This window comes from Somniosus microcephalus, chromosome 10 (assembly GCF_052327205.1).
Source record: "Somniosus microcephalus isolate GS21.2 chromosome 10, FLI_Smic_1.0, whole genome shotgun sequence".
Taxonomy (NCBI): domain Eukaryota; kingdom Metazoa; phylum Chordata; class Chondrichthyes; order Squaliformes; family Somniosidae; genus Somniosus; species Somniosus microcephalus.
This window is the reverse complement of record NC_140996.1, coordinates 22,378,762-22,405,956: the sequence shown is the minus strand read 5'-3', so window position 1 is coordinate 22,405,956 and position 27,195 is coordinate 22,378,762. Positions and strand designations below refer to the sequence as shown.

Here is a 27,195-nt window from a genome sequence, read left to right as displayed (position 1 = left end):
GGAAGCTACTTCAGTGGGGAGCAGCATGCCACATTTTTCAATTCCGCTGGGGGCAGGGGTTTAACTACAGCTTTCCCCTGCCTGAGGAATAACAGATTCCCGTCTGTCCACTGACACAAAATTCTTTTTTTTGGGGTGGGTGTGTTCAGAAGATCCAAACCCTTTTATTATGTTATCTTGAATTTGAGAAATCATCCGTATGCGGGGAATGATTACTTGTCTGTGGCTTTCTTACTTTCATTCAGAGCAGATATGACATGCACGAAGATTGCTAAAAGCCAGATTGGGAGCGTTGGTGTTCCAGACAGGTACTAAAGCTTCTGCTGGAGTTGAAAAACTATGGAAATAGGAAAGAAGGTGTGAAGCTGTGGTGTGTGTATGCAGGGGAGAAGGGGGGAAGGAAGGGTAAAGCTTCTATCAACAGGTGTTAGCCTTGGCTCAGTGCACTCTAGCCTGAGTCAGAAGGTTGTGGGCTCAAGTCCCACTCCAGACTCTGGAGCATATAATCTGGGCTGGCACTTCAGTGCACTACTGAAAGAGTGCAGAGCTGTTGGAGGTGCCGTTTTACAGATGAGATGTTAAACCGAGGCCCCGTCTGCCCTTTCAGGTGGGTCTAAAAGATGAGCAGGGGAGTTTTCTGTTTCCGAGCCAACATTTATCTCTCAACCTACACCTAAAAAAACAGATGATCTGGTCATTTATTTCATTGCGGCTTGTCGGACTTTGCTACGAGCAAATTGGCTGCCGTGTATCCTACATTACAAATAGTGATTACATTTCTAAAGTACTTCATTGGCTGTAAAGCACGTTGGGGCATATTGAGGTTGTGAGAGGTGCCATATAAGTACAAGTTGTTTCTTTTCTTTATCAAAAGGGGATCGCTGTGTGTTACTATGCAATGTTTGCTTTACCAAGTATGGGTTGGGGAGGCAACTTGTTATTTGCACTGCTGTAGAGACACATGGTTGTCCATGTGTCGAATTTCAGGACGGTTTACAGAAAATGGTATGCAACTTATGCTTTTGTAGCTAACCTTACGTGACATATTTAAGCTGGAAATTGGTCATTTGTAGCATCATCTATAGGCAGCTGGATGTTGATAGTTTTACAATGTTTTTTTTTCCATCGGACAGAGGATGATACAGGGGTTTTCAGTGCATTGTGAAATGAAATATTGCAGCCCACTCAGCAATTTTAACATATACATGTGTTAACCAGTGCACGGCCAAAGGAAATTAACCCATGTCAAAGGGTATAATAATTCTAATTTTCTGAATGAAGGTCCACATGCACCTTGTGCTTTGCTCAAAGCCAGCATTCAAAATGGGGAAAAGGACGCTCCCAATTTAAGCATCTGTATTACAATGTCAAAAACTCATATACTTCACTCCTTAGCTATGAGGAAAGACCGGATAGGCTGGGGTTGTTTTCTTTGGAACAGAGAAGGCTGAGGGGAGACTTGATTGAGGTGTATAAAATTATGAGGGGCCAAGATAGAGTGGATAGGAAGGACCTATTTCCCTTAGCAGAGAGGTCAATAACCAGGGGGCATAGATTTAAAGTAATGGGTAGAAGGATTGGAGGAGAGTGGAGGAGAATTTTTTTCACCCACAGGCTGGTGGGGGTCTGGAACTCACTGCCTGAAAGGGTGGTAGAGGCAGAGACCCTCATCACATTTAAAAGGTACTTGGATATGCGCTTGAAGTGCTGCAACCGACAAGGCAACGGACGAACAGCTGGAAAGTGGGATTAGGCTGGAGAGCTCTTTTTCGGCCAGCATAGACACGTTGGGCCAAATGGCCTCCTTCTGTGCTGTAAATTTCTATGATTCACTCCACTCAGCCCTATTTTGACCAGAATCATTTGTTTATCCAGAATAAATATACTTAAGCTTAACGATGTAACATTTATTATGTGTGTCCAGTTTCCAAATAATAATAAGTAAATACAGAAAAAATCTGTCTGAGCTCAAGTCGTCCTTTTATTGCTGCAACTACTTTGGCGCATTGAATTCCACTTCTATAATCAGGCAGTTACTTTGCACCTAGTTTATATATTGGCCCAGAATCTGCGGTCCCGATGACAGCGAACTGGCAGTGCACTCCGTCATTTCGCCTTTGAAACTGACCGCAACTTCAGGCCTAATGCGGAAATCCTGAAGCTGTGGTCTGTCATTCACTGCTCCTCCACAGACTGCGCTGTGCCCCGCACCACCGCGCCCCCCCCCCCCCTTCCACCTCGCAGAGCCGGCAATCAGTGAAATCGTTCAAATCATGGAAACTGACGAAAACTTCGGCCCTTTTGGATTAGGTGTAACTGGGGTTTTAATAGCGTATTGACTGCTGAACAAAGGTTATGGCCCTGAAAAACAAAATTTAATTTTGTGCAGTGTCAAACTTATCCATTTTAATAAAAATTAAAAAATTAAGAAAGCAATGTTTAAATTTTTTTTAAAGTTTGTTCATCTTTATTCCAGGTGTGCCTTTTCCCCATGTGAGAGCCCCAATCTTTGTTTTGCTCCCTCTAACGTTCTTAAAAAATTTGAATTTTAAGAGCTTACCCACTTCCTGGTTTGCTGTGTGAGAATTCTGTGTTTTGATTGGCTGCTTAGACAGTTTATTGACGTCACAGCAGCTCGCACTAGGGGATTCCCACTATACTGTACTATACTTCTGTAATAAACTACCAGAACTATGCTAAGCACATAAAATACACTGTTTAAATGGATTAGTTCTTTTCCCGTATGAATGGACAAGTCATGATTCCTGCTGGTAACCAAATGAGATGTGACTCAAAATACAGCGTTAAAGGCACTATATAAATACTGTTGTTGGCCTTAAAAGTAGACTATTCAGTGGCGTTTCTCTCATTGATATACCAACTATTCACTTGCGCATGGAGAGTGAATAAATGAAGAATATTTTAATTATACTAACTTGGCCCATTTTGTACTGAGAAAGGAAGGGATGTTGCTTTGATATAGGTGAGAAAAGATGGGCAAGGCGATCAAACCGAGATACCTTATTTGGATCTGTATCTAGTGGAAGGCACATATTTGGATACTCTTTGAAATGAGTTTGTTTAAAAATTATTTTTATTGAGTAATCTATTTCAAACCATAAACATTAATTAAGCTTAGTGATGGAAGTCAAAATAATGGAATGTCTTAGCAAATGCTTTAAAAAGTACATGGCATCCACTATCTCCTACAAGGCCACCTATCCATCAACAAAGGATTCCAGACTGGCACAACTAGCCTTAGGTAAACCATTGGCTTTTAATGGTTGCCTTTGCCTCATTATTAGGGCTAATGCTTTCCAAAAATCATTATAGGCTCCACAAGATTCTTTGGTTTTTTTTATTTTAAGTGCAAATTTTATTTGTTAATTTTAGAAATAAAGTAGCAATTTCAGGGTATGTAGGCAATTTTGGAAAAAAAGCAGATATTTTAATTATTTCTGGAAAGCACTGGTTGTACTCATTAGAGGCACCTCAAAAGCTTCATTTATAGTACAGGAAACTTTGGTTTACCCGGAGGTTATATGTCCAGAATACTCGATCTAACGGCAAAAATCAGGAGCCGTTTTCTATAAGTTTTTTTAGTTCTCGTTGCTTTTTTTTCCCCCAGTCAGGCAGTGCAAGGTCTGTAGCTATAGCAACAGCTTCAGCTAGAGACGCTTGCAGCTGCAGCTGACTGTTTTGAAGCTGTTGCTAAGCAACAGGGTTTGTTGATTCACACGGAGCTTTTCAGTTCCGTATGTTTCAACATTAACGCTGGTATGTCCGGCACTTTTGATGGTACGGCACCAGCTCGGTCCCGTCAGTGCCGGATATCAGAAAGTTTCCTGTACATTCTGATATATCTTTTTCATTATAGTAGTCAAGGTAGCAGTTTATAATTCGCAGGATCATGCTTCTGATCTTTTTAAATAACATTTGTTACTTTCCAGACTTCTGGTGCCACAGTTTTGCCTAATGAGCTGAAACAATTTTCCTTTCCTTTAAGAACTCTCAGACCTATTCAATCTGATTGCGGTGCTTTATAAATATTCAAGTGCACCACATTTTTAATGGTTGTTGCTGACTGTTATTCTTCCCATGAACGTTAAGTCCATTCTGCATTCTCTTCTGGAAGAAAACTCTCCCGCAAGTCACGTACAACTGCAATTTCAAACTCCCAACTACCTATCCTCTGGCCTTCCATTTGCCATGATCCTTCTGAAGGTCTTGATCTGCTCAATCACACCCTCACCTCCATCTCTGATGTCCTTGTCCCCAGTAAAACCTTTGCTCTCTCGTTTCATGATTGTTCCCCCGGTATGACCCCCATCTTTGCTCCCTCAGGTCCAAGGGGCAGAGATTTGAGCGTATCTGGCACACAACTGGTTTAATCATGCAGCACCAGATTGGGCTAGACTACATCAAGCGCTATCGGGCCTCGCTCTCCCCTACCAAACCATGCAATAACTCCAGGAATCTTCCTGGAGACAAAAGATAACCCCCTAGCTTCTTTTCTCCACTACTAAACGTCTCCTTAAACCCCTCTCCCCTCCAGCCTCACCTCCAACAACAAGTGCGAAGAGCTCATTGACTGCTTTGTCAGGAATGGGAAAAGGTATTTTCTGAAAGGGGATAGCCAGTTCACTATATAAACTCAAATGTTTTGGGACACATTATACAACAAGGCTCAGGAAAGAAGCCATACTTTTTCCCCAAAATGCTCCCCTTTTCTCCCCACCTCTCTTGAAGATGTTGATTCATACTGGGTTCCTGTTTTGAAGCAGTGAAGCGAGATGCAATACGGTGCTGTGATGCAAAGTAGCATGTACTGTTGCATTGCTACGTTGCTTAATTTAGTTCTGGTTTCATGGAATTTGGTCTCAACTTGAGAGTTGTGGGTCAATTTCCATTACATGAAGTAAATACCGTTGTGTGTATATAGTTTGAATACAAAATAACTAGCAAAATTATACAAAAATTAGTGGATCTTCCGTGACATTATTCATAGTAAGTCCCTGGATAAAGAAATTCCTCGCGCCCCACCCCACCCCCAGGATTATGGTGTGGTGGACTTGTGATTGCCAGTCTGGCTGGGCACTGCTCCCGTCCCAAATCCATGATATGGAGTAATTTACCTCAAGGGGCAGGCACCCACACTATTTATGGCGCTCCTTGGATGCCTGCTCTGTAGAAGGGCAAGGGTGTTGAAGTGGTATCTAACTGCTCCATTGTGGGAAGGAGAGCCAGGCTTCAAAAGTAAATGCTGGCAGTTTCTCTGGTAACAGCATTATTACCAGTGGGAAAGAGGTATTAGGCTCCCACTGCCATGGTGGTTTAGTAAACCTGCCTGCTTCATGCAGATCTATTTGAAGTTGGCCACAATAAAGGGGGAACTGGCAGGGGGAGTCATCACGCCAGCTCCACCATTTGCAATGGCTTCCTGAGGGGTGGAATTTTGGGATGTAAACAAAGGAGGCAGGGACGCAGAAGTGAATTCCACCACAAATCCCAGCCCTTTGCAACCCTGCTTTACTTGTGTCCTCGTTCACCATCTCAGGGGGAGGAATTTCAGGGCCACTGTGTAAGGCAGTTGAGTTATACAGTGAAATGCAGCATGCAAAAAGTGGATCAAATTAGAGTTGTGTATACAGAGATTCATGTATTTTGAACTTATTTTTTGTGGACACACACTATTTAGTTGCCCTGAAATAAAACCAATTATTTTACCTCAAGTTTCTTCTGGTACTTATCACATTCCACCTGGCACTGCTTGAGATTCTTGGCTGTTTCCTCTTGTACCAACTGAGCTCGCTCTGCCTCAAATGTTTTCAGCTTTGTCTGATTCATGAGTTCAGATACGCGGCTGTCTGTGTTGACCTGCAGCTGCCTAAACCTAGAGAGAGAGAGGTAGGAAAAATAAATGCAGTATCTCGAGTCTATTTACATGAACTTATAATATAGTGCTCATATTTCCATAGGGATTTCTAATGAACATATGATTCAGGTAGGCTTCCCTGCCCCCCAATGGGTCAGTTGTTAAAATGTACATGCTATGTTAGGCCACACAGACCAGGATTATCCTAGATCAATTTGTACTTTTTTCCCCTAAGTAAGCTAATCTCGTGTTTGACAGTGGTGGATATACTGACGTTGGCACTTAGGTTGGGATTTTGCTCACCTTGGTGGGTCCGGGGCGGGCGACGTCAGTGGCGGGTCCTCGCTGCTGGCTCCATCCCACTGTCTAAAATGATTTTCCCTCGATGGGGCTTGTTAAGCCCGCCCAGCGTGTTTGCCGGTCCAATTAGAGGAAGCAGGTCTGGTGATTTTGATGACGCGTCATCAGCCGGTTTCCTTAAAGGGACCATGGCCAACCTTATTTTAACATTTGTGCTGTCAGTGTTCTACAGCACTGACGTGCTGCAAACACTGACAAGCACTGCACAGGTGTGCAGGGCTGCACCCAGGCTCTCCCATGACTCCCTCCATATGCTTATGGAGGGAGTCAGAGCACGCAGGGAGGTCCCTCTTCCATTCCCCTGGGCAGAAGAGACCTCCCCAAGAGATCAACGCAGCCTGCTTGCACATTGCAGAGGAGGTCACAAGCAGGGATGTGGTCAGGAGGACCTGGGTGCAGTGCCGCAAACATTTCAATGATTTCATTAGATCAGGAAACGTGAGTACAAAGTCACACTCAATCCTTATCCTGCTGTGCCTTTCATCACATCCCCATCACTCTGCCTTCCCTACTCTACCCCATCCTTACTCACACCAACTTACCTTGCACCTATCCCTTTCTCTCTATCTACATTATCACATCCCCATCTCACTAGCCACCCCTCAAACTCACCCTCATCCTAGTGCAATCATACCAACCAACAACACACAAGGGTAGCCACTTGGGTGTTTTATCCAATGTTCATGTAAACTTTCCATTAATGTGGTGTCAAACATTTTTATTTTCAACACTTTGCATTCTTGGACAGATTTGTGTGTACCTTTGGAAGTGGCTTCGTGAGTTGCAGTGAATGGTGAGACATAACGGTACCCCACCCCCCGCAATGGTGGCGAGTGTGAAAGGAATGGCTTGGATATTGTAGGGATGCTTTATTGTGTTGGTGTGCGCTGGTGCCAACCTGGCGCATCATGTGGCAGCTAGGGTCTGCAGTGTCAAGTGAAGTAAATCTGGCCATGGTGAGGCAATCCCTGGCCTCCCGGGCAGCAATGTGGTCGGGTGCTGAGGCCCTCTGTCCTGTGCAGCATCAGGTGATTGCGGAGAAGGTTGGTGTTGTTGGTGCTGCTGGTGTTGGGCTCATTGTGGTCCAATATAAACGGCACCCATATTGATGGAATAGATGGCAGGTGAAGTAGAGATCTGACAATGGTGAGAGATCTCTTCCAATGAAGTGATACTGGATGGAGACTGGAAAGTGGAAAGCCTGCAGAATCTGTGCTGGAAATGGATTGAGAATCAGCTTCTGCCTGAGGAATGTGATGATCTGTCAGGAGGGAGCTTTTACTGTACATTTGAAGCTGTCAAGTAATCAGCTGGAGCAATGGCCACTGAACCCCCGTCTCAGGTTGATAGCCATAGTCCCCGAACAGCGTGGTTCCTGTGGCCATGCAGTTAAAGTGAAAAGGTAAATTAAAAAAGCCTGTTAAGCATCTGTCAACTAGATGCTAATGAGGTTAATTGGGTCGTCAGCCACTGCCCTTCAGGTCTGCTCAGCGCTGACAGACCCGGCATTGGGAAAGGCGCGCGGCGGCAGGTTGACAGCGGGTTCCCGCCCCGCTGTCAAAAAACTCCACTTTCCCACCCGACCCGCCACTGATCCCACCCCAATCTCAATTACCATTGTCCAGAAAGTGCCTGCTGTGCATGTTGGGCACTGACAGCATCAGGTTAGGCTGAAATCTCTGTTCAGGTTTATACGTGAAGATTGGACACTTGGGTGAGGTACTGGAGGGCTACTGCCTTTTGTGCAACCATATCCCAACATGAGAGAATGTTTTTGGACAGAGTAAGAAAAAAATGGGAGCGCAAAAGAAAAAATTCCAATCATGCTATGACAAAGCTAATAAATGTTAAAGTTTTAAAAGCTAATTCACAAACATCAAAGTAAACTACATGATACTTCACTGTGACAAGACTATAGTATAAAGCAAAATAAAAAGGTAGTGAGATTTTATAAAATGCAGGCAATTGCTCCTTAGTGAATACCTGAAAAGTGACCATTTTTGTATAACGAATGACTTCTCCCCCTACTCCTCGCTGCTCTATGCAGCGGGTAAATGCGGACACCTTCCTACTGTTATTTGTCCTGAGCTTTGAAAAGGATAAGAGTACATATGTACAGCAACATATAAGACAGGTCAATTATTTGGTTTCCACAAAGACATGGAGCTAGTCACACAATTTGAACCTAAAGAAACCATTAACAGTCCCAATAATACTTTGTGTTAAACACACAAAATTTCACTTTTTCCAATCGCCATTTAACAGTAGCCCTGGTAATATATTACAAATTACATAGTATAAAACAATGCATCTTCCAACTCAGTAGTTGGAAACACTTACAAAATCACTAATTTCTTTTATTTTACAGATACTTGTAACTTGATTTTTGTGCAGCGGGAGCTGTACTACTCGATGGGTTATCTTTTAGTTTGCGCCCTGGTCTGGTTACAAAATAATCCTTGCTATTCTACAACAATGTCATTCATCCTGCATTCCTAACGCACCACATATGAAGAGGCAAGCTTTGTGAAATGCTGTATGAATCTGCAATGAAAGGATTTCATGGCAGCTAGCACTAACCGCAAGTTATTGCTGAGTCCTCATCTCCAGACATAGCAAAGGAATCTCAAAAACGTTGCTCCTTTTTTCGTCTTGACCTGAACAAAATGTAGTTTGAGTAATTTCCTAAATCATTTTACATCTCAGCTGTATCACAGCATCTGTCGTTGTTGGCTCAGAGACTTTGCATCGCTTGAATGTGAGCAATCTTTTTTTGCTTGCTTAAAAACTCTGGGTATGCTCAACAACTGTACCAAGGATTTACAGGCATTCAAAGCATGTATTTACTGCACTGCAGCACATCTCTAATATCACGAGCAAATAGGACAAGTACTGTAATCTTTAATTCATAAAAAATAGCAAACTTCAAAGAGTATCACAGATGTGCTTATCGCTCTTTATAGCAAACTTCAAAGAGCTATAAGTGCATGTGAGTTACTGCAAGAAAAATTGTGAAACAGTGTTAATGCAATACAATTGTATTTTATCTTCGTTAAACTGTTGACCGCACAAACTGCAGTCTGTGCATGCCAAAGTATGTCGTGGCAAATTACTCTAGTCATTAACATTGCTAACATACATCAACTTCTTTTACTAAAGTTATTCGGCAGCAAGCAATTCCTCATAGAATTTCAGTTTCGTCAAATATATTAAAATAATGATCTAATACAACAGTTATAAAACCAGAAATAACAACAGAAAATGCTGGAAATACTCAGCAGGCCAGGCAGCATCCGTGGAGAGAGAAACAGAGTTAACATTTCAGGTCTGGGACCCTTCATCAGAACTGGAAAAAGCTGGAAATGGGGAGACCAAACGCAGATTGGGCGACCGCTTTGCGGAACACTTCCGTTCAGTCCGTAAGGGTGACCCTGAGCTTCCGGTCACCTGTCACGTTAATTCTCCGCTTCACTCCCACTCTGATCTCTCTGTCCTCGGCCTATTACATTGTTCCAATGAAGCTCAACGTAAGCTCGAGGAACAGCACCTCATCTTTCGATTAGACACTTTACAGCCTTTTGGACTCAATATCGAGTTCAACAATTTCAGATAATAATCCTTGCACCCATTTTTCATGCAGTACGATTTTGCCATTCCCATTTGCAACATTTTCACAGTATGTTCTTTCAATTCCTTCCTCCCCTCCTAAACCACCACCCCTCCTGTCTCTGCACCTGCTTAATATCTGTTACATCTCCAGCTTTTTCCAGTTCTGATGAAGGGTCCCAGACCTGAAACGTTAACTCTGTTTCTCTCTCCACGGATGCTGTCTGGCCTGCTGAGTATTTCCAGCATTTTCTGTTGTTATTTCTGTAAAGTCCGCGCCTCAATAATACACGGACTTCGGGAGAACAGCTTAACAGGTACTTCACTGAACAAGAGGCAGCTTGAAACTGAAACTACAGAAGCCTGCTAGGGCCTTTTATACAGGGGTGGTCACTGCCGGTACTGCAGTCTAAGACCAGTTATTCCCTTAAAGGGACATACACAACAATTCCTCCCCTTTTAGATAAACAGTACATAACATTCATTTAACAACTAAATAGTAACTAATTACAATTTTCTCAGTAATATATACATCAACTGGAATAGTCATTTATAAGTTCAGTCTTTGAGGAGGCTTCCTGATCCGGAGTGGATAGCGCCTTTCTCGAGTATCCTGTTCTGGCGGTGGAGTCAATTCTGGCTCATTGTCATTGGTTGGTTCGTCAGCTTCCAATACCCCTGCTTCTGAGGTAGATGCATTCTGTACTTCGGGCTCATTACCAGGTGCACATGCTTGTGGTACAGGTTTGGCTTGTTCCTGTGACTCTAGAATCTGGTCAGCATGGCGTCTCACGATGCTCTCTCCAACGTCCACTGTGTACATTAGTGGTCCCTGCTGTGTGCATATCGTGCCTGGCTGCCATTTTTCTGTTCGGTAGTCGCAGGCCAAGACTGGTTGCCCTATCTTGAAGCTCCTGGTTGGCTTCTCATTTATGTGCTGGAACTGCTTATCCTCAACATCTCGTCTTATGTTTGGTTTGAGCAAATCCAAGCGACATCTTAGTCTCCGGTTGAAAAACAGTATGTCTGGAGTTTGGTTGGTTACTGCATGTGTCGCATTCCGGTAAGCAAACAGGAAGTTATCCATCTTGTGTTGCAGTGGTATGTCGTCATTATACATTGCCTTTATGGCCTTTTTAAAGGTCTGAACAAACCTCTCAGCCAATCCATTTGTGGCTGGATGATATGGGGCAGGTGTGTAATGTTTCACCCCATTATTCTTCAGGAACCTCCGGAAATCCTCAGACACAAACTGTGGGCCATTGTCGGAACAGATCTGTTCTGGCAACCCATTCCTGGCGAAGATGGTCCTTAGGACTGCAATAGTTTTCTCCGTGGTGGTGGAGGACATTTTAATGACCTCTGGCCATTTCGAATGGGCGTCCACAACGATTAGAAACATTGAGTCCATAAATGGACCAGCGAAATCAATGTGTACCCGTTGCCATGGAGATGAGGGCCACTCCCATGGACGTAGCGGGGCCTGTGGTGGAGCGTTTTGGACCTTCTGGCATCCTGTGCATCTCTTGGTCATATCCTCGATTTCTTTATCGATTCCCGGCCACCACACAAACGCCCTGGCTAGGCTCTTAATTTTTACCCCTCCCAGATGACCCTCGTGAAGCTCATCGAGTACTCTCTCTCTCAACTTGGGTGGAATTACCACTCGGGATCCACACATCAAGGTCCCCCGGCACACTGACAGCTGTTCTCTCCTTGGCGAGAATGCTGGCAACAGTGAGTCACCATATGCTGGCCATCCCTTCACCGTCAAATCATAGACCCGAGTGTGTGTCGGGTCATTTCAGGTTTCCTTCTCAATACTTGCGTTTGTAACAGGCAAACATTCGACTATGGTCGCATGGAATATCTCCACCGGGTCCACTGCAGGTGCTTCTTCCGCCGTAGGCAACGGTAGGCGCGACAGCCCATCAGCGTTTCCATGTTGTTTCGTACCTTTGTACTCTATATCATACTGATGTGCCCCTAGAAAAAGTGACCATCTTTGCAGCCGTTGCGCCGTCATCACCGGAACGCCCTTCTTTGGGTTAAAAATTGAGACCAGGGGTTGATGATCAGTCAGTAGGGTGAATTTCTGCCTGTGCAGATAGTGATTAAACTTCTTCACCCCCCACACCAGGCTGAGGGCCTCCCTGTTAATCTGGGCGTAGTTACGCTCGGCTGAGGTTAGCGAGCGCGATGCAAAGGCTATTGGCCTCTCTGAACCGTCACGGAATTTGTGTGACAGCACCGCTCCAATGCCGTAAGGTGACGCATCACATGCCAACCGAATCGGTAGTGTTGGGTTGTAGTGGGCCAATACTTCTTTTGAAGTGATTTGGCATTTACATTCCTGAAAGGCACGCTTACACTCATCACTCCATTTCCATGTTACACCAATTTGAAGGAAGGCGTTCAGTGGGTGCAGAATTGTAGATAAATTCGGCAAGAACTTATGGTAGTAGTTCACCAACCCGAGGAACGACTTCAGTTGCGATACATTTTCTGGTGCTGGAGCCTTGACTGCAGCCTCAATCTTGTCCGGCGACTTATGCAACCCTTCCGCATCAATCATGTGGCCACAATATGAGATTTGTCTCCTGAGAACTCGCATTTGGGACGGTTGGCTCATAGCCCATATTCCTGCAATCTCGTGAGCACCTGTTCCAGGTTGGCAAGGTGTTCATTGTCATTTTCACCCGTAACCAGGATGTCGTCCAAATAACACTGGGTCCCCGGGATCCCTTGCAGGACTTGTTCCATTGCCCTCTGCCACATAGCCGGGGCCGATGCTACCCCAAATACCAGTCGATTGTACTGGTAAAGGCCTTTGTGAGTGTTTATCGTGAGGTATTTCCTAGATGCTTCTTCCACCTCCATTTGTAGATACGCTTGAGCCAGGTCAATCTTTGTAAAACGTTTCCCTCCAGATAGTGAGGCGAAAATATCTTCTATCCGCGGAAGCGGATACTGTACTGTGTGCAGGACTGGGTTCACAGTCACCTTGAAGTCTCCACAGATGCGAACCTTCCTTGGCTCCCCAGGCGTGCTGCTCAATGCTTTCTTCATTACAGGAACGATGGGTGTGGCCCACTCGCTCGAGTCCACCTTAGACAGCACCCCCAAACGCTCCAGACTCTCCAGTTCAGCTTCCACAGCTGGGCGTATCGCGTATGGCACCGTTCTGGCCGTGAAAAATTTTGGGGTTGCGTTATCCTCAATCTTTATGGTTGCCTTTACTCCTTTTAGAGTCCCAAGTCCTTGTTGGAACACCTCTTCCGCGTCAGATAGAATTTGTGACAGACGTCCAGGTGCGACGTCATCATCTTTTTTGTCAGTCACAGTTAGTGCCAGAATGGAATGCCAATCCAATTGTAGTCTTCGGATCCATTCACATCCCAATAATGGTAGTCCTCCATCTCGTAGTATATACATGTATAGTTTCTGTGTTTCCTTTCCGTTATATTCAACTGGCACCCTTATTTTTCCTCTGGGGTAGACCTTTTGCCCAGTGTATGTCTTCAATACAATGGACGTGTCCTTTAAGGGTATGTGTGAGAATAGCCGCTCATAGTCTCGTCGATTCATGACAGTTAGGGCTGATCCTGTGTCCAATTCCATCTTCACTGGGGACCCTGCTATCATGAGGGTGACCCAAATGGTTCGGTGATCTTCTTATGCAATCACGTTGTGTAACTTTAAACAACTTAGTCGCCTGCTCCCGGAGTCCTTATCACTCTCCTGATCTTCTGAACTACTATCTGTCAGTTTCTTTACTTTCCTGTACTGTTCCTTAGTAGTTCTTGTCGTGTTGGTCTTCTTTCCCGACCTGCAGACTCTTGCTATATGTCCCATTTTCCCGCATTGCCTGCATATTTTGTCTTTAAACCAGCAGTCCTTCTGCTCATGGGTTGTTCTGCCGCAGCGATAGCACTTTTCAGCTCCATACGCCATTTCGTTAGCGCTGTATTCTTGTGGTTTCTGTTGTATTTCCGCAGCTCCCCGTGCTGCTGCTTCGTAGGATACTGCCACGCTGAAAGCCTGTTCTAGCGTCAGGTCCTTTTTTGAAAGTAGTTGTTTCTGGGTTCCTTCACTCTGGAGCCCGCAGACAAACTTATCCCGCAAGGTGTCTGCCAGTCCTGCTCCGAACTGGCAGTGCTTCGATAACTTGCGTAGTTCCATAAGATAGTCAGCATTGCTCTCATCTTTGTGCTGGTTTCTTTTATGGAACTTGAATCTTTCTGCTATCAGCAGTGGTGTAGGGCTTAGATGTTCCTGTAAGATATGAACAATCTCCTCAAAACTTTTCTCCATTGGTTTAGCTGGGGTAATTAAATTCCGCAATAGGCCGTACGTACTCGCACCCATCAGATTTAATAATAGCGACGCCCTCTTTCCATCAACCACCTCATTTGCCTTGCAGTACACTTCAATTCTTTCCACATACGTGGTCCAGTCTTCTACCTCGTTGTTGAAAGCAGTGATACTGCCACTTTTCGGCATATTGGCCGATTTAAAATGGCGCCTCCCGCGCCTTTGCTTCTTCCCCAATGGAATAAAATGGCGCCTCCTGTGCTTTTGCTTCTTCCCCTTACTGCCACGCTGCTCCTAGCGTTCTACGGGGTAATGGCGACGACCCGCAGCTTCGGCGCGTCTCGCTTTCCTTCCCCCCCGTTTAGTTTCTCTCCGCTGTCCTGTTCTCGAGCACCGACCGCGCCCTGTGCGCTCCACCCTCTCTCTCGTTTTCTTTTCCCGGCGACGCTGCGCGGCACAATTTGTAGAGCCGCTCGATCGAGCTTGAGCCCGCCGCAGTCCGGAAGGGTCAGCGCGCTACCTGCTACCAGCACGATTTGCTGGAATCACAGTCTCTCCCGCAATTCTCCAAACACCGATGGATTCTTTGGGCGGTTGCCCTCGGTCGACGCCCGTTGCTCAGACTACGACCTTCCTTTCAGGAGAGATCCCCGTGAGATGATGCCACACTGCAGGCGAGTTCGAACTTACTCGTCGCCACTGTAAAGTCCGCGCCTCAATAATACACGGACTTCGGGAGAACAGTTTAACAGGTACTTTACTGAACAAGAGGCAGCTTGAAACTGAAACGACAGAAGCCTGCTAGGGCCTTTTATACAGGGGTGGTCACTGCCAGTACTGCAGTCTAAGAGCAGTTATTCCCTTAAAGGGACATACGCAACAATTTCAGATTTCCAGCATCCGCAGTATTTTGCTATTAAGTTATAAAACCAGATTCTTTTTGCAGCTCCTCCCACACTCTACAAGGGATTTAAACATTTCAATGAACACAACCTTTTGCAAATGATGGAAGTTAATGTTTTGTGTGGTGCAGATCGTTAAGGTGTGAAATTAAGACTTCACTCATGAAAACATCTTTAACAAATTCTCTTCATACCAAACATTTAAGTTCTAAATTGTTGGGCGGGAAAATTGGGTGGCACTCCTTTTGGGGCAAATGCGCCAAAAAAGTTAGCACCCCTCCGCCAGAAATTCAGTATTAGCACAAGCAGGTGAGGCGCTACTGGAAGCGTTCCACCTCCTTCTTGGGGCGCGACTACTGAAGTTCGCGGCGGGCGCTGGAGCTGCGGATGGATGGGTTGTGGAGCATTCACAATGTTGAGAGGGTCGTGGATTACACGTATGATGAGTTGGTCACGCCGCAGGGTAGGGCTGCACAGGCAGAAGGGAAATGGGTGACCACCAGGCGGAGCAGTAGAAGCAGGCAGGTAGTGCAGGAGACCCCTGTGGCCATCCCCCTTTCAAACAGGTATACCAATTTGGATACTGTTGAGGGGGATGACTCACCAGAGGAAGGCAGCAGCAGCCAACTTCCTGGCACCGGGGGTGTTGCTGCTGCTCAGGAAGGGAGGAAAAAGAGTGGGAGAGCAATAGTGGTAGGGGACTCTATCGTAAGGGGAACAGATAGACGGTTCTGTGGCCGTAGACGTGACTCCAGGATGGTTTGTTGCCTCCCTGGTGCCAGGGTCAAGGATGTCACTGAACGGCTGCAGGGCATTCTGAAGGGGGAGGGTGAACAGGCAGAGGTCGTGGTTCACATTGGGACCAACGACATAGGTAGGAAGAGGGTTGAGGTCCTGCAACAAGAATTTAGGGAGCTAGATAGCAGATTAAAGAGCAGGACCTCAAAGGTTGTAATCTCTGGATTACTCCCGGTGCCACGTGCTATTGAGTATAGGAATAGGAGGATAGAGCAGATGAATGCGTGGCTAAAGAGTTGGTGCAGGAGGGAGGGCTTTAGTTTCCTGGATCACTGGGCCTGCTTCTGGGAAAGGTGGGACTTGTACAAGTCGGACGGGTTGCACCTGAACCAGAGCGGGACAAATATCCTTGCGGGGAGGTTTGCTAGCACTGTTCAGGGGGGTTTAAACTAAAATGGCAGGGGGTTGGGAACCTGAGCAGGGAGACAGAGGAAAGGGAAACAGGGATAAAAGCAAAAGATAGGAAGGAGAAAAACAAAAGTGGCAGTCAGAGAAATCAACGGTTTAAATCAAACGTGGCCACAGTAAATAATAATTCTAATAGGTCTAAGAGCGTTAAAAAAACAAGCCTGAAGGCTTTGTGTCTTAATGCGAGGAGCATTTGTAATAAGGTGGATGAATTGGCTGCGCAAATAGAGGTAAACGAATACGATTTGGTTGGGATTACAGAAACGTGGCTCAAGGATGGCCAAGACTGGGAACTCAACATCCAGGGGTATTCGATATTCAGGAAAGATAGGCAAAAAGGAAAGGGAGGTGGGGTAGCATTACTGGTTAAAGAAGGGATTAATACAATTGTAATGAAGGATATTAGCTCTGATGATGTGGAATCTGTATGGGTAGAATTGAGAAATACTAAGGGGAAAAAAACATTAGTGGGATTGGTATATAGACCTCCAAACAGTAAGGCAGAGGTTGGGGATGGCATTAAAAGGGAAATTAAAGAAGCGTGCAATAAGGGCACAGCAGTCATCATGGGTGACTTTAATCTACATATAGATTGGGCCAACCAAATTAGTAACAATACTGTGGAGGAGGAATTCCTGGAGTGTTTACGGGGTGGTTTCCTGGACCAATATGTCGAGGAACCAACCAGAGATCAGGCCATCTTAGACTGGGTATTATGTAACGAGAAAGGATTAATTAGCAATCTTGTTGTACGAGGCCCCTTGGGTCGGGGCGATCATAATATGATCGAATTCTTCATTAAGATGGAGAATGAAGTAGTTGACTCAGAGACAAGGGTCCTCAATTTAAATAAAGGAAACTACGATGGTCTGAGGAGCGAGTTGGGTAGGATTGAGTGGGGAATGGCGCTCAAAGGGTTGACGGTGGATAGGCAATGGCAAACATTCAAAGACCGAATGGATGAGCTACAGAATTTGTTCATCCCAGTTTGGCATAAAAATAAAACAAAAAAGGTACTCAACCGTGGCTAACAAGGGAAATTAGGGATAGCATAAGATCCAAGGAGAGGTCATATAAATTGGCTAGAAAAAGCAATAATCCTGAGGATTGGGAGCAGTTTAGGAGTCAACAAAGGAGGACAAAGGGATTAATTAAGAAAGGGAAAATAGAATATGAGAGTAAGCTAGCAGGGAACATAAAAACTGACTGTAAAAGCTTTTATAGATATGTGAAGAGAAAAAGATTAGTGAAGTCAAACGTAGGTCCCTTAGAGTCAGAATCAGGGGAATTTATAATGGGAAACAAGGAAATGGCAGACCAACTAAATACATACTTTGGTTCTGTCTTCACAAAGGAGGACACAAATAACCTCCCAGAGATGCCGGGGAACATAGGGTCTGATGAAAGGGAGAAACTGAAAGAAATTGTAGGGAAATGGTGTTAGGAAAATTGATGGGACTGAAGGCCGATAAATCCCCAGGGCCTGATGGTCTACATCCCAGGGTACTTAAGGAAGTGGCCCTAGAGATAGTAGATGCATTACTGGTCATCTTCCAGAACTCGATAGACTCTGGAACGGTACCCATGGATTGGAGGGTAGCTAATGTTACCCCACTATTCAAAAAAGGTGGTAGAGAAAAAGCGGGGAATTATAGACCGGTAAGCCTGACATCGGTAGTGGGGAAAATGCTAGAGTCTATTATAAAAGATGTAATAGCAGAGCACTTGGAAAGCAGTGACAGGATTGGACAAAGTCAACATGGATTTACAAAAGGTAAATCATGCTTGACTAATGTACTGGAATTTTTTGAGGATGTAACTGGTAAAATAGATAAGGGAGAACCAGTGGATGTGGTGTATTTGGACTTTCAGAAGGCTTTCGATAAGGTCCCACACAAGAGATTAGCGTGCAAAATTAAGGCACATGGGATTGGGGGCAAGGTATTGACTTGGATAGAGAACTGGTTGGCGGACAGAAAGCAAAGAGTTGGAATAAACGGGTCGTTTTCCGAGTGGCAGGCAGTGACTAGCGGGGTACCGCAAGGATCGGTCCTAGGACCACAGCTGTTCACAATATATATTAATGATCTGGACGAGGGAATTGGATGTAATATCTCCAAATTTGCAGACGACACAAAGCTGGGCGGGAGGGCAAGATGCGAGGAGGATGTCGGGAAACTCCAGTACGATTTGGACAGGTTGGGTGATTGGGCAGAAACATGGCAAATGCACTATAATGTGGATAAATGTGAGGTTATCCACTTTGGTGGCAAAAACAGGAAGGCAGATTATTTGAATGGCAATAGATTGGGAGAAGGGGAAGTGCAAAGAGACCTGGGTGTCCTTGTGCACCAGTCACTGAAGGTAAGCATGCAGGTGCAGCAGGCGGTTAAGAAGGCAAATGGTATGTTGGCCTTCGTAGCAAGAGGGTTCGAGTACAGGAACAAGGATGTCTTGCTACAGTTGTACAGGGCCTTGGTGAGACCGCACCTTGAGTATTGTGTGCAGTTTTGGTCACCTTACCTGAGGAAGGACGTTCTTGCCATGGAGGGAGTGCAGCGAAGATTCACCAGGCTGATACCTGGGATGGCAGGAATGACGTATGAGGAGAGATTGTGTCGATTGGGCTTGTACTCACTGGAGTTTAGAAGATTGAGAGGGGATCTCATCGAAACCTATAAAATTCTGTCAGGTCTGGACAGACTAGATGCAGGAAGGATGTTTCTGATGGCCGGGGAGTCCAGAACCAGGGGTCATAGTCTAAGGATAAGGGGTAAGCCACTTAGGACTGAAATGAGGAGGAATTTCTTCACCCAGAGAGTGGTGAACCTGTGGAATTCTCTGCCACAGAGGGCGGTGGAGGCTAGTTCATTAAATATATTCAAGAAAGAGTTGGATATATTTCTTGAGGCTAAAGGGATCAAGGGATATGGGGAAAAGGCAGGGACAGGGTACTGAATTTGGATGATCAGCCATGATCACATTGAATGGCGGAGCAGGCTCGAAGGGCCGAATGGCCTACTCCTGCTCCTATCTTCTATGTTTCTATGCTATGTGCAACAGCGCCACGTGCGTCGGCATGTAGCGCTGCGTCATTGCAGGCCTCCTCCCCTGATTAAAGGGGAGGGGCTTAGCGCTGCGCGCACCGGGGCCCTGCTGGACCACCGAGGAGTGGGGTGCCGGGAAAACAGCCCGGCACTCAAGAGGAGGGAAAATTATATAAATATTTGAAGCAGAGGAAGATACAAGGCTATGAGGAGTGAGCAGAGGAGTTCCGGGCTGAGCGATCGCGACCGGCACACCGAAAAAGTAAAGGGAAAGGGGGCAGGTGCTGGCAGTCCCCGGGTGTAACAAGAGACGCAAGAAAGGTTTATAAAATTATGAAGAGTTTTGTTAGTGAATAGGGGAAGCCCATTTCCTCTGGCTGGGGAGTCAGTGATGAGGAATCATCAATTTAAAATGGTCACCAGAAGAGTGAGCAGAGGGGTTAGGAGAAATTTCTTCACACAGACTTGTTGGCGCATGAAAGTGATTTGTCACAGATAGTGGTTTAGATTGGAGACTGTTGCATTTTTAAGGGGAAAATTACATAAATATTTGAAGCAGAGGAAGATACAAGGCTATGCGGAGTGAGCAGAATAGTGAGCTTAGATTTGCATTGCTCTGATGAAGAGCTAGCACAGGTAGGATGGACTGTAAATTTCTATGGTTTCAGAACACTAAACCTTCTGACTTACCATGAGCAACACCACAGAATATTTGTTTGTGCATACATCAAATTGAAAGTGTCACACTTGCACCTAATTGGCTCAAATATCATTTTCATAAAATTCATTAAAAAATATTTACTTGGTTGCGATTTGTTGAAAAGCTCCAACTAATCTCACGCTGTATCTACTTACTGGAATAAGTCTTTGTGATCATAAATGGAATAGACTGTTAAATACAGTTCCATCTCATCATCAGGATAAATAGATTGCTTTCTACTCAGTACAACACCCGTCCTTATAAAACTGCATAATCCTCCAATTTACTGTGAGGCAGCAATGGTAAATCCATTCGTATATATAAACAATTAAACTGTTTAGTAGTATGGAAGAGGCGTAAAGTGTTGTTTTTCTCAAAATATTTTTGTCTTTCAACAACATTGTGGAAAGAGCCACAGTGAAAAGGAACTAACTATAGATAAATCATCAAACCACAACGATAGTGTCAATAAGTACTAAAACAAGAATGGGAATAGTTGTCCGCAGGGGCTCTTAGTGAATTCATTTGTTTGTTCCGAGTCAAAACAATTACTGCAAAAAGAAAGTAGTCCATTATAATTTGGTCTGGAGAAACAAATAATTTTTATTTAATTAAATCTTCAGTTTGTTATCAGAGAACAATCTTTCATGACCCATTACATGTTTAAATTATTGCATTGCTATGCAAACACAAATTTCCTCATGTGCAGAAACCATCTCTCAACTTGTACGTGTCAATAGTTCAAACATGTGGATGCTGAACAACTGGTGTGTTCAACATAACTAAAATGACTTGCATTTATGTAGCCCTGATAACATCTCTTAGAAATGTCCCAAAGCATTTCACCTACAACAAACTGCACTGAAGTGCAGTGACTGTTGAGATAGTGGCAAAAATGGCAGCCACTTTGCGCACAGCACAATCCCAGTAACAGAAATGAGATGAATGACCAATTAATCGGTTTTGGGTGATGCTGGTTGAAAGATGAATGTTGTCCAGAACACTCGGGATGCAACTCTCCATTTTTAAGTTTTATTTTTGTATCTTTTGGTCATGCATGAAATGCATTTGAGAACTTGAGGAGGCAAACTGCTTCCACACTTCTGTCTGCCATTAGGGAATATGAAATACATGTCTGGTGATTGCTCCTCTCTAATTTACCATGCTTCTTCCCCATCTAAGAACAGATGCCTATCAGCGATTCTTCGTGCTCAATTCATCTGGATCTATTTGGTGCATATGCAATAGAGTCCTTCAAGGCAGCTTACAGACAATGGCATTATCATCCCAGCTATAAAGTACAGATAAGGTGACCTAATTTTACTGAGGGGGACAGGTGGCAGCAACCAAGAATTATTGAACAACTAGGGTTGCAAAATTCCGGGAATTTTTAAAAGAGGAAACTTTCCATGGGAATTTATGGGAATTTTGAGGTTTTTTTGCACACTGATGGTTTTTGTCTCTGACCCTTATATTATCTTTGTCATCAAAATAGACATACTGTTCCATACAAATAAAAACAGGCTTTCAAAACTTTATTTAGGTTACAATTTTGAACTTTATTGAACCCCCACAGAAAAGACCCATCTAAAATAAAATAAAAAGAGCGTCAGCTTATTTAGCCTGTAATTTGTCCTTATTTTGTCCCTTTGGGGGAAAAATTCAGTTGTTTGCGCCTCTCGTTAGCGCCTTAAGAGGGCGCTAATGGGGCGCAAAGTAACTAGCGCCCAGGCGCAGCGATGTTTGCGCCGCTCGTGAAATTAACTAGACAGTTTGCGGCGGCGCTAAACACTACCGCCACGATCTCCTGCACCGGCAGATTGTGAAGTCAGTCGAGTGCGCAACGCCCCGTACCGGAAATTGAGTGGCGCCCCCTGCCTTACCGCCTGCCACTAGCAACGACAGGTTGAGGGGAGCGTTATGCTGTCAGAAAAGGACTGGGGGAGCGCTATTTAAAGGCGACCGCTTCCTGCCTTTTTTTGTCGGTGACATTTTTGCACCACGCATTGAGAGAGAGATGGAGAGAGAGAGAGAGAGAGAGACTGACTTCTTAGCAGGTTGATTTTGATTTGATCTTCCTTGCATCGATTTAGAAGAGACTATGGGGGCTGCACTCTGAGCTCTTTCCCTGGGCCGCTCCATTGTTCTTTCCAGCAGATTTGATGTACAGGTCTCTCCAGGCCGAGATTCAAGGCTATAATGAGCAGGGTGTGGATGGAGAGCAAGATCGACCCTCCCCTTTAAGAACTGGCCGGCACCAATGTGTCTGTGTTCCATTGCTGGCAGACATCACATGGGCTTCGCCAGCGCTCTGAGGTAGCGCCTCGCTCCTCAGCGTTAGCACCTTGAGAGCTGTGTAGCGCCTGATTTAGCGCTCCAATCACCTCCAGGGGCGATAGAAGCCAAGTTTGCAGTCGGAGGCGATAATTAGCGCCAGGCTCTAAACTTTGCGCCCGGCCGATAGTTGCGCCCCAAATGGGACGATACCGAATTTCTCCCCCTTTGAGGTTTCTACTCATCATTGCTCCTCCTGATTCTCTGACTTTGGCACTGACGTGTCCATTTCCTCCTCTGTGTCACTGTCTAGCTGTGTGGTGGACACTTCTGTATCTGGCTCAATAAGTTGTAGGTTCACCCAGATAGCCACCAGTTTCTCCACTCTCGTTAGTCAGCCTGTTGCGCACCTTTGTATGCGTATTCCCAAAAAGTGACCAGTTTCGTTCAGAGGCCGCTGATAAAGGTGGGATTTGGAGTATCACCGATGCAATGGGTGACAGGGCCTCAGATGCACAAAGCCCCTTCCACCAGGTATGTGCACTGATATGCTTGCATGATTCCCATACCCCGTCCCCATTCCAAAGACCTTGCTTGGTAGAGAACTTTGCCAGACTTCCCAGAACTTTGCCTACATCCAGATTGAGGTGACGTGAGAGGGTAGAAATCACACTGTAAGCACTGTTGATCTGTTCTCCAGAAAGTATTGGTCTCCCAACATGCTTTGGGTCCAGCATGTATGCTGCAGCATGAATCGGCTTGACACAAAATTCTTGACGTGTCTGTATGAATTGAACAATTGCCTTCTCCTCTGCTTTGAGCAGCATGGATGTGGGTAGTGCAATGCTGATTTGTTCTTTTAAATCAGCAAAAAGCCTGAGAACATCTGACAAGACAGCGTCATCTCCTTCAATCTGAGCAATTGCAGATGCTACTGGTGAGAGTAGTTTAAGGCTGCTAACCACTCTCTCCCAAAACACATCATCCAGCAGTATTTTCTTGATGGTGGTTTCCATATCCCCAGACTGGGATATTGCCATTTCTTGCAGTGACTCCTTACCCTCCATAGGCTGTTGTACATTATGACAACACCACCCCATCTAGTGTTGCTGGGCAGCTTCAGTGTGTGGTGTTCTTGTTCTTTGTCGTTTGCTTGGAGTTGTAGGTTGCTGCAACTACCTGTTTTCCCCTGACATACTTAAAAACTTGCTTGGCTCTTGTACAGTGTTTCCATGGTTCTCAAACCCATGATGTCCTTGAGGAGCAGGTTGAGCCCATGAGCTGCGCACCCAATAGACGTAATATGAGGGTAGGTCTCCACTTGAGCCCAAGCAGCCTTCATATTCGCATCATTGTCAGTAACTACTGCAAAGACCTTTTGTGATCCAAGATCGTTGATGACTGCTTTCAGCTCATCAGCAATGTATGTGCCTGTGTGTCTGTTGTCCTTCATGTCTGTGCTCTTGAAGAACACTGGGAGAGGAGTGGAGACGATGTAGTTTATGATGCCCTCCCCTCGTACATTTGACCACCCATCTGAGATAATTGCAACAAGGTCTGCCTTCTCTATCGTTTCTTTGAGCTTTCCTTGGACTCCGTTATACTCAGCCTCCAGCAAATAAGTAGACAAAGCATGTCTGGTGGGAGGACAGTATGCAGGGCGAATAACATTGAAAAATCTCTTCCAGTACACATTGGCTGTGAGCATGAGGGGTGAGCCTGTCGCATATGCAGCTCGAGCAAGGCACTCATCTGCATTCTTCTGGTTATGGTTATCCATTGTATCAAAGAACCTTCCAAGTGGGCCAGGAGTTGCTGATGATAAGGAGCCTGATGCTGAATGTGAACCATCATCTTCTTGAATGGAAACAGAGGAGCTCTGGGCTGACTGCTGTGAGCTTTGAGTGAAGTTGTTGCATTTGGATAAATGCTGCTGCATCTTTGTGGCATTCTTTACATATGGCTTTGTACAGTGTTTGCACATGTACACAGACTTTCCATCTTTAATGCCTGGGGTAAAATGCTTCCACACATCCGACGGTAAACATGGCATTGTTCTATGCAGAGAAATAAAGGGCATTCGTCTCTGGGTCGATTGCAACAGGGTGAGTAAATTTTTCCTGATGCTCCATGTGATGGAAGCATGACCTGTGCACTCACGACGCTACATCACCAATCGAGGGAACTAATCACTCATCCAACCAATCAGGGCACACTTGTTCACAGTCACACACAAAACTTGTAATTATTAAAACAAGCCAAGGAAGAAGATAAACATATGTTGTTTAAGAAATTCCTTAATAATTAAGATTCCATCTCTTAGTAATTTTAAGAGAGGACCTGTGAAAAAAAATGAAAGAAATACAAAACAAAATTACAGGAAACTTTGTGCTATCCGGCACCGACGGGACCGAGCTGTTGCCGTTCCCTCAAAACTGCCGGACAAACCAGCGTTAATGTTGAAGCATACAGCTCCGTATCTGGCAACAAACACTATTGCTTAGCAACAGCTTCTAAACAGTCGGCCATACCTTGGAAGCGTCTCTGTCGTTTAGCAACAGCTTCAGAGAGACTTTGCAGAGCCTGACTGTTGGGGAAAAAAAAGCCACGAGAAGAAAAAAAACCTAACAAAACGGCTCCTGATTTTTGCCGGTGGCTCGAGCTTGCCGGACATTTAGTCTCCGGATAACACAAAGTTTCCTGTATTATGCTAGCATGTGCTTTTTTGGGCAAAATTCCCCAAATTCCCAAGCTAATCTTCCCGTGGAAAATTTCCGGAAATTTCCCGGAAACTTTCCACCCCTTCGCAACCCTAGCAACAACAAACTACAAAGGCGCTCTCTTGCAAAAAAAAATCCTGATAAGAAATTGCCCAACCTGTACAGATCACTCAGTTCATCTCGAGCCATCCTTTGTTTCTTAACCTGTCCCATTACCATCTCCTTTTGCCTTGAATATCTCTTAATGTCTCTCAATCTCTCCTGCCTTCTATCCTATCACAGACCTTCCCTTTTGTTCTTTCATCCCCTCCCCCCTTTCCCAGCCCCTGCACTTGCTTAAAAATCTGTTCCATTTCCTGCTTGTTCCCAGTTCTGACGAAAGGTCATCGACCTGAAACGTTAACTCTGTTTCTCTCTTCACAGATGCTGCCTGACCTGCTGAGTATCTCCAGCATTTTCTGTTTTTATTTCACTCAGTTCACAGTTCAACTACCATAATATGTATTTAAAAAAAACTATCACAGGACAACAAGCAGGAAATATAAATGTCACATAAACAATGGAAAAATGAAGCTACTCACAATTCAAACCTGCAGTGTTCAGGAGTTCTTAGATACTATAGGGCACTGAAAGGATGCAATATTTATTAAATGGTGCTGCCCACTGTGTTTCCTTATTTACATGAGAATCATATTCTAAGCATTATACTGTGTAAGTTGCACCCTGTAAGGTGCACTTTCTTCCAGGAATCCTAGAAAACATTTGTTTTTGCATTTAACAAGGATGATAGTACATTGGTAAGAAAAACAAGGTTTGCTTGTTATGGTCTTATTAACCTGCGTACACTGCAAAAAACACATCATCGTGAGGGGATGTTAGAGGGAACACTATAGTACTTTTATTAATGAAGTTGTATGAACGAAAGCAATAACTGTGGTTCATCAAAGTACGCTATAGTGAGAAGGTGATGTACAGCTGTATCAACACATAGTATATACATGACAGCAGTCAGAGGAACACCCAAGTCATGAATTAATTAAGGTTATTCTTTACAAGCCTAAAGATAGTCATCTGATACGCAGTACAGTTTATTTATGCAATACACGTGGAAGCGATTTTGTTTAAACTAAGTTGTATTTAGCTTTAAAGTAAATTATTACAAGCATTGTAGTATTCTGCATTATGACACATGAACAAGCTTCTGGTGATCATCTAGATGCAACTAGTTCCCATCTCAAAGCTCCTCTTTTTGAAGATGAATGAAGCACTAAATTCAGAGTCTGTGAAACAATTGAGTCACAAAGCCAAGATATTTAAGCCCATAAATCAATACAGACCAAAGATAAAATTTAAATCAATTTAAGCAGTCTAATTTCCTTGCCAACTGTAAAAGAAACTCAACTATTGTTGCCTCTATTCTCTACTTGAGTTTGATACTATTGCTGGAACAGCACCTAAATACTGTGGATTGACAGCAATAAGAAGGTACTTCCAGTCACACTTATATTGTGACATATAAATTAAATACAAAACCAGTATTAAATAATGTTGCTAGATGGAGATTATTAAAACAAAACAGAACTTACTTTCGTTGTTTCATTTAATACATCAATCAGATGGATATTTCTATTTCAAGTCTGCACTAGGGAATATAAAAAACAGAACTGCAGAAGTATGAAGATAACCAACAGTATTTAAAGTTGGTCAATATTTTCACATTTTTGTACTGCAACAGCACTTTCAATGACAAAGGAAGAACTAACAACACACCTGATTAATGTTACCAATCCAAGTCATTATGGGACTTGAACTGCAATCATTTTCTGCAACAACAAAAAATCAAGTTTGTAATCTATATAATTATATTAGTATCTCAGGCCTAAAGTTCCAGCACCTTTCGGCAACATCTGTGCCGACCCACCGCTTCCCCTACAAAAAAAAAGTTGAAGCATTAATTTTGATAGATTTGCACCCCTCCCCCACCACCTTTAAAATCAATGTCGATTTCAAGTTTGCTGAAGTAATGCCGCTGTGATCATTAAAGAATGGCGCCGGCGGACTTTCCAATGTAAGTATATGCTGCTATTTCAACTTTCTTTTTCATTCCACTATATTTCTATTGTAGGACTACACATTACAGGAAAGGAAACAAATGTTCCCACCCAAGATTCACAAAATACACGAGCCAAGA

The 27,195-nt window shown here is 44.3% G+C and overlaps 1 protein-coding gene across 1 annotated transcript in view; it reads right to left on the bottom strand.

Annotated features, from left to right (window-relative positions):
• Positions 1-27,195, bottom strand: part of pibf1 (progesterone immunomodulatory binding factor 1) — a 190,471-nt gene that overhangs the window by 85,203 nt on the left and 78,073 nt on the right. Inside the window, exon 11 of the mRNA XM_085998484.1 lies at positions 5,728-5,893. Within this exon, the coding sequence (XP_085854610.1) occupies positions 5,728-5,893 (166 nt within the window). The remainder of the gene's footprint in view (positions 1-5,727; positions 5,894-27,195) is intronic.